Genomic DNA, 6,511 nt, shown 5'->3' with positions numbered 1-6,511 from the left:
CAGGATGGTCTCGATCTCCTGACCTCGTGATCCGCCCGTCTCGGCCTCCCAAAGTGTTGGGATTACAGGCTTGAGCCAACGTGCCCGGCCTAATTTTGGTATTTCTTTAGTAAAAGACAAGAGTTTCACCATGTTAGCCAGGCTGGTCTCAAACTACTCTCGTGATCTGCCCACCTCAGCCTCCCAAAGTAATGGGATTACAGGAGTGAGTCACCACACCTGGCCTGAAAGATTTAATTTCTAACACAAAACTCTTAACAGTCGACCAGAATGAATGTATGACTCATGGGTCTTACGTGGAGCCCAAAGTCGTTTACTTCAAGCTCACGGTTTCATCTTCAAAATATATGTGACGTTGGCCAGGTGTGATGGCTCATGCCTATAATGCCAGCACTTTGGGAGACTGAGGTGGGTGGATCACTTGAGGTCAGGAGTTCATGACCAGCCTGGCCAACATGGTGAAACCCTATCTCCACTAAAAATACAAAATTAGCTGGGCATGGTGGTGCGAGCCTACAATCCCAGTTACTTGGGAGGCTGAGGCAGGAGAATCGCTTGAACCCAGGAGGTGGAGGTTGCAGTGAGCCAAGATTGTGCCACTGCACTCCTGCCTGGGCGACAGAACGAGACTCATCTCAAACAAAGAAAATAAATAAAATAAAATAAAATAACATTTGCATTTTGCTTAATATATTAATATTTTTAAAAAGTTTGTTTTTTTGAGATGGAGTCTTGCTTTGTTGCCCAGGCTGGAGTGCAGGGGTGCGATTTCAGCTCACTGCAACCTCTGCCTCCCGGGTTCAAGCGATTCTCCTGCCTGAGCCTCCCAACTAGCTGGGACTACAGGCACGTGCGACCAGCCACCATGCCTGGCTAATTTTTTGTATTTTTAGTTGAGACGGGGTTTTACCATGTTAGCCAGGATGGTCTCAATCTCCTGACCTCATGATCCGTCCGCCTTGGCTTCCCAAAGTGCTGGGATTACAGGCGTAAGCCACCGCGCCTGGCTATATAAAAAAGTTTTAATAGAACTATTACATAGCAATACAAAAATACAAATAATTTTTTTTTTTTTTTAGAGACAGAGTCTCTGTCGCCCACGCTGGTGTGCAATGGCACAATCTCGGCTCACCGCAACCTCCGCCTCCCAGGTTCAAGAGATTCTCCCACCTCAGCCTCCTGAGTAGCTGGGATTACAGGCACCCGCCATCATACCAGGCTAATTTTTGTATTTTTGTAGAGACGAGGTTTCACCATGTTGGCCAGGCTGGTCTTGAACTCCTCATCTCAGGTGATCTGCCCACCTCGGACTCCCAAAGTGCTGGGATTACAGCCATGAGCCACCGTGCCCAGCCCCAATAAAAATAAATTTTAAAAAGTATTAAGATGGCAGAGCGCAGTGGCTCATGCCTATAATCCCAGCACTTTGGGAGGCTGAGGCAGGCAGATCATGAGGTCAGGAATTTGAGACCAGCCTGGCCAATATGGTAAAACCTCATCTCTACCAAAAATACAAAAATTAGTCGGGCATGGAAGTACATGCCTGTAGTCCTAGCTACTCAGGAGACTGAGGCAGAAGAATCGCTTGAACCAGGGAGGTGGAGGTTTCAGTGAGCCAAGATCGTGCCAGTGCACTCCACACTGTGCGACAGAGTGAGATTCCGTATCAAAAAAAAAAAAAAAAAAGTGTTAAGACACCAGCTAAATTGCATAAAGTTTCTTCAAAACTCTTCTGAGTAAAACCACTGCTGCAGAAAGACAGGCCATGTTTATGCTGGGGATGGACAAGCTGCTGCTATGGCCTGGGTACTAATATACACCCCAGTGTGAGGAGGAGCTGGGGCAGACTCAAGAGAACTTAGCTTGGTTTTGCCACCCAGAAGCTGTGTTGCAAAGCTTTGGTAAAGACAGCTCTCTGAGTCTTATGCTTATCACCTATCAAATCAGAGTAAGATGAGCCTTCATTACTTCATATGGTTGTTGTGAAATTCAATGAGTAAAAAAGTAAAACAATGGGCAATACTTATTTCTGCTTTGAATAAAAAAAAAAACAGCAGGCAATCCAAGTGACTATCTTTCTGTATGAGTTACACTAAATGTGTTTTTTTTTGTTTTTGAGATAGTGTCTCGCCCTGTTGCCCAGGCTAGAGTGCAGTGGTGCGATCTCAGCTTACTGCAAGCTCCGTCCCCCAAGTTCACACCATTCTCCTGCCTCAGACTCCCGAGTAGCTGGGATTACAGATGCCCACCACCATGCCCGCTAATTTTTTTATTTTTAGTAGAGACGGGGTTTCACCTTGTTAGCCAGGATGGTCTCGATCTCCTGACCTTGTGATCCACCTGCCTTGGCCTCCCAAAGTGCTGGGATTACAGGCGTGAGCCACCGTGCCGGCCTAAATATTATTAATAAACTCCATATCTATGTAAACTCTAGTTTATGCACAGAAAAACAGTTGCTACTAAACCAATAAAATAGTCCCATTACTTAGAGAAAGTACAGATGTTCTCAAAAAAAATACAATAGAATGACCTGAGTTTGAATTACACTATGTTACTTTCCTATTTGGGGAAGGAGGGCTACTAATTAAAGGTGTACTCTGTTTCCTCCCATCACAGCTCCCATTAATTTATAGATGAGTTTTATTCAGGACAGAATCTTGTGGCCTGACTACAGTAAGAAAAAGAAGAAACAGAAAAAAAAAAAAAAAAAAAAAAAAGCAGCTAAGCAATGGCTTTTACTAAGTGACAGGCCATTCCTATACATAAAATGTATGAGAGTCAGAAGGTGAAGTTATTTATGATCCCCATATTTCAAAATATAAATCCTTCAAAATATGTTTTTCACTTGTCACTGATCTACTTACCCAAATCACTTTTTCGGGCTATGACTGTGTCACAGTGGGGACAGTGAAATTTGGCCACATTTTCTGTGTGCTTCTGTAAAATGTGCATCTTCATGGTACCACTTTGGGTAAACCGAGCATGACAAATATAACATTCATAAGGCTTTTCTCCTTTAAAGAAAATACAGAATTGAACACATTAAATGAAAAGAATAAATACTGTAATTTAATTGGAGGGTAACTCAGGTGGCAGATATGCTACATCACAGAGAATCTACAGGTCTCAGGAAGGCTGAGGCTCAGTCCCAGTGCCCAGATCATCTCTATCTTCAGACATGGCCAAGTCCTAAACTGCTACTGGCCACCTCTGCTCTGTCCAGCTCTGCTCTGGAATCCTCCACATTACAGCAATGCTTACCTTTGGGGGAGACTGAATGGAGAACCCACAAGTTTTTCTTTTTAAGAAAAGGCAGTATCCAGGAAAACTGAATAAGGTGGGTTAGGAAATCCACCCAGACTTTCAAAATTAAAATCTGTCCATTTTAACTTAATTTCTCCCTTAAAAAGTATTATTTTCTTGTTATAGGCAGATTCAAGTTGAACAAAACAAAAGGTACTATTTTCTAATGTATTTTCCGAACAATGAATTCAGAGGATATGCCAGAGAAGCATTAATCAATTCCATACTATTTTCATGCCAGTCTTCCATTTGCATAAACAATGGGGGCACACAGTGGTCCACAGGGTCCCATGGGATTCACTGAAAAGCAGCTCATTAATACAGTAAGGAGTGGAGAAGTCCTACCTGAATGGGTTCTCATGTGCCTTTTCAGCTTGTATGTGTCCCTGCTGGCATAACTGCACAAACTGCACTGAAATGGACGCTCTCCAGTATGAGAGCGAATGTGACGTTTTAATTTGCTGACCTGAAATATGAAAACAAAACTTTAACTTCTGTTAACACAGACTGTAACATGAGCACTGTAGGTTAGGCACAAAAGCTTAGCTTTGGGGCACTGAAATTCAGAATACAGAAGAAGTCTAAAAGATAACCTTCTCTCTTCATTATTTGTAAACTTTGCTTCTCGAATCCTTATCATTATCTAAGAGAAGTGGGTAAACGAATACGGGTGTAGATGAGTCAAGGTTGGTCATCACTTGGGAAGCCAAGGTGGGCGGATCATCTGAGGTCAGGAGTTCAAGACCAGCCTGGCCAACATGCTGAGACCCCCCTATCTACTAAAAATACAAAAATTAGCCAGGCATGGTGGCACACACCTACTCGGAAGACTGAGGCTGGAGAATCTCTTGAACCCAGAAGGTGGAGGTCGCAGTGACCCAAGATCATGCCATTGCACTCTAACCTGGGCAACAAGAGCGAAACTGTCTCAAAAAAAAGACTGCACGTGACTAGTAACTGTTTAAGCTGCGTGGTAGGCACAGGAGGATGTATTACAATCTTTACTTCTACATGTTTTAAATTTTCCGTAATAGTTTAAAACTAATCCATACCTATTTACAGATCAATTTGTTCCAAATCCTGAGTTACTGAATACATGTTTTAATTCCACTCATCCTCTTTTCCTATCATTAGCGTTTCCTAGACAGGCCAGGCTCGAAGGGCCTCTCATCTATCATCCTCCCATTATCCATCCTTTAGTCCCCTGCAGGATACCTTATACTAAAACAGTGACTTTCAAACTTGATTCTACGAAGTGCTTTGAGGGCAGGGCGCGGTGGCTCACACCTGTAATCCCAGCACTTTGGCAGGCCAAGGCGTGTGCGGATCACTTGAGGTCAGGAGTCCAAGACCAGCCTGGGCAACATGGCAAAACCCTGTCTCTACAAAAAATACAAAAATTAGATGGGTGTGGTGGTATATGCCTGTAGTCCCAGCTACATGAGGAGCAGCTAAAGTGGGAGGATCACCTGAGCCCAGTAGTTTAAGGCTACAGTGAGCCATGATCACACCACTGCACTCCAGCCTGGGCGACAGAGTGAGAGACCCTGTCCCCCACGCACCCCCTGTCCCAAAAAGCGCTTTGAACATTCACTAATGTTTCAATGTTTGTTTTGAAAAATTTAAAAAGTTTCCCAATTTTAAGGAAAAAACAAACAAACAAAAACAAGCACTGCACTCTTAAGTGTTGTTGGTTTCTCTTTTGAGATGAAATCTCGCTCTGTTGCCCAGGCTGGAGTGCAGTGTCACGACTGTGGGTCACTGCAACCTCCACCTCCCAGAGTCAAGCAATTCTCCTGGCTTGGTCTCCCAAGTAGCTGAGACTACAGGCGCACACCACCACGCCTGGCTAACTTTTGTATTTTTAGTAGAGATGGGGTTTCACCATGTTGGTCAGGCTGGTCTCGAACTCCTGATCTCAGGTGACCAACCCGCCTTGGTTTCCCAAAGTGCTGGGATTATAGGGGTGAGCTACCATGCCCGGCCCCAGTTATAAGTGTTACACACCAAGTTTTCAACACATAAGTCGATAACTATCCTAATAGCATTACTAACTCTCTTCCTTCAAGATTTCCCTATTTAACCTGTTAACTCGTATGTACCAGAACCCACTCTGTTCCAATGAGCTATCTATTCCTGCTGCAATATCACACTGGTTTCATTTACTATAGTTTTACAAAATCCAATTACATAAGTCCCTCATTCTATTTTGAAATTTATCTTAGCCATTCACATTTATTCTTCCAGCTGAAAGTTAGAATTAACTTGTAATGTTTCTTCATTTATTCATGTCCTTTGGAAAAGCTTGAGGTTTTCTTCATGTAGATTTCATAGATATTATTGTTGTTGTTTTTGAGACAGAGTCTCGCTCTGTCGCCCAGGCTGGAGGTCAGTGGCATGACCTCGGCTCACTGCAAGCTCCGCCTCCTGGGTTCACCCCATTCTCCTGCCTCAGCCTCCTGAGTAGCTGGGACTACAGGTGCCGGCCACCACGCCCAGCTAATTTTTTGTATTTTGTTTGTGTTAGCCAGGATGGTCTCGATCTCCTGACCTAGTGATCTGCCCGCCTCGGCCTCCCAAAGTGCTGGGATTACAGGCGTGAGCCATCATACCCAGCCAGATATTGTTTTTTGTTGTTCAGTTTATCCCTAAGTTATTTTATTGCTATTAGAATCCATTTTACACCTTCCTATCACTATAGAAGTTACTGATTTCTGTATGCTTATCTTATATCTGGCCAGTGAACTGAACTCTTCCCGCTCTAAGTTTTTGTTTTGATACTCTTAGATTTTCTCTGTAAGCAAATCTCTCTGCAAGAAATAACAGTTTTATCTTTCCATTAATAATTCATTTCTTACTTTATTCTATTAGCTAGGATTTCCAGTACAACGTTGAAACAGTAACATTAAGAATGAATATCTTCTCACATTCCAGAATTTAGTGGAAATACTTTCAATGTTTCAGAATTAATTAGGATGAGTTTATTATACATTTCTGGTATATATATGCTTTTTTTTTTTTTTTTTTTTGTAGGTCGTCTCACTCGTCACCCAGGCTGGAGTTCAGTGGAGTGATCCTGCCTCAATGCAACTTACACCTCCCAGGTTCAAATGATTCTCCTGCCTCAGCCTCCCGAGTAGCTGAGACTACAGGCGCGTGCCACCATGCCCAGCTAATTTCTGTATTTTTAGTAGAGATGGGGTTTCAC

At 43.2% G+C, this 6,511-nt stretch overlaps 1 protein-coding gene across 2 annotated transcripts in view; it reads right to left on the bottom strand.

Moving 5' to 3' along the window:
• CTCF (CCCTC-binding factor (zinc finger protein)) overlaps positions 1-6,511 on the bottom strand; it is an 83,090-nt gene that overhangs the window by 16,311 nt on the left and 60,268 nt on the right. For both annotated transcript variants that reach the window (XM_011996701.1, XM_011996702.1), the window contains 2 exons: positions 3,649-3,769; positions 2,865-3,014 (listed from right to left, as the gene is read on the bottom strand). In XM_011996701.1, coding sequence (XP_011852091.1) covers positions 2,865-3,014; positions 3,649-3,769 — 271 coding nt within the window. The remainder of the gene's footprint in view (positions 1-2,864; positions 3,015-3,648; positions 3,770-6,511) is intronic.

Source organism: Mandrillus leucophaeus, unplaced genomic scaffold, assembly GCF_000951045.1.
Source record: "Mandrillus leucophaeus isolate KB7577 unplaced genomic scaffold, Mleu.le_1.0 Scaffold522, whole genome shotgun sequence".
Classification (NCBI taxonomy): Eukaryota; Metazoa; Chordata; class Mammalia; order Primates; family Cercopithecidae; genus Mandrillus; species Mandrillus leucophaeus.
Note: the sequence above shows the minus strand (reverse complement) of the source record. Positions and strands in the feature narration are given on the sequence as shown.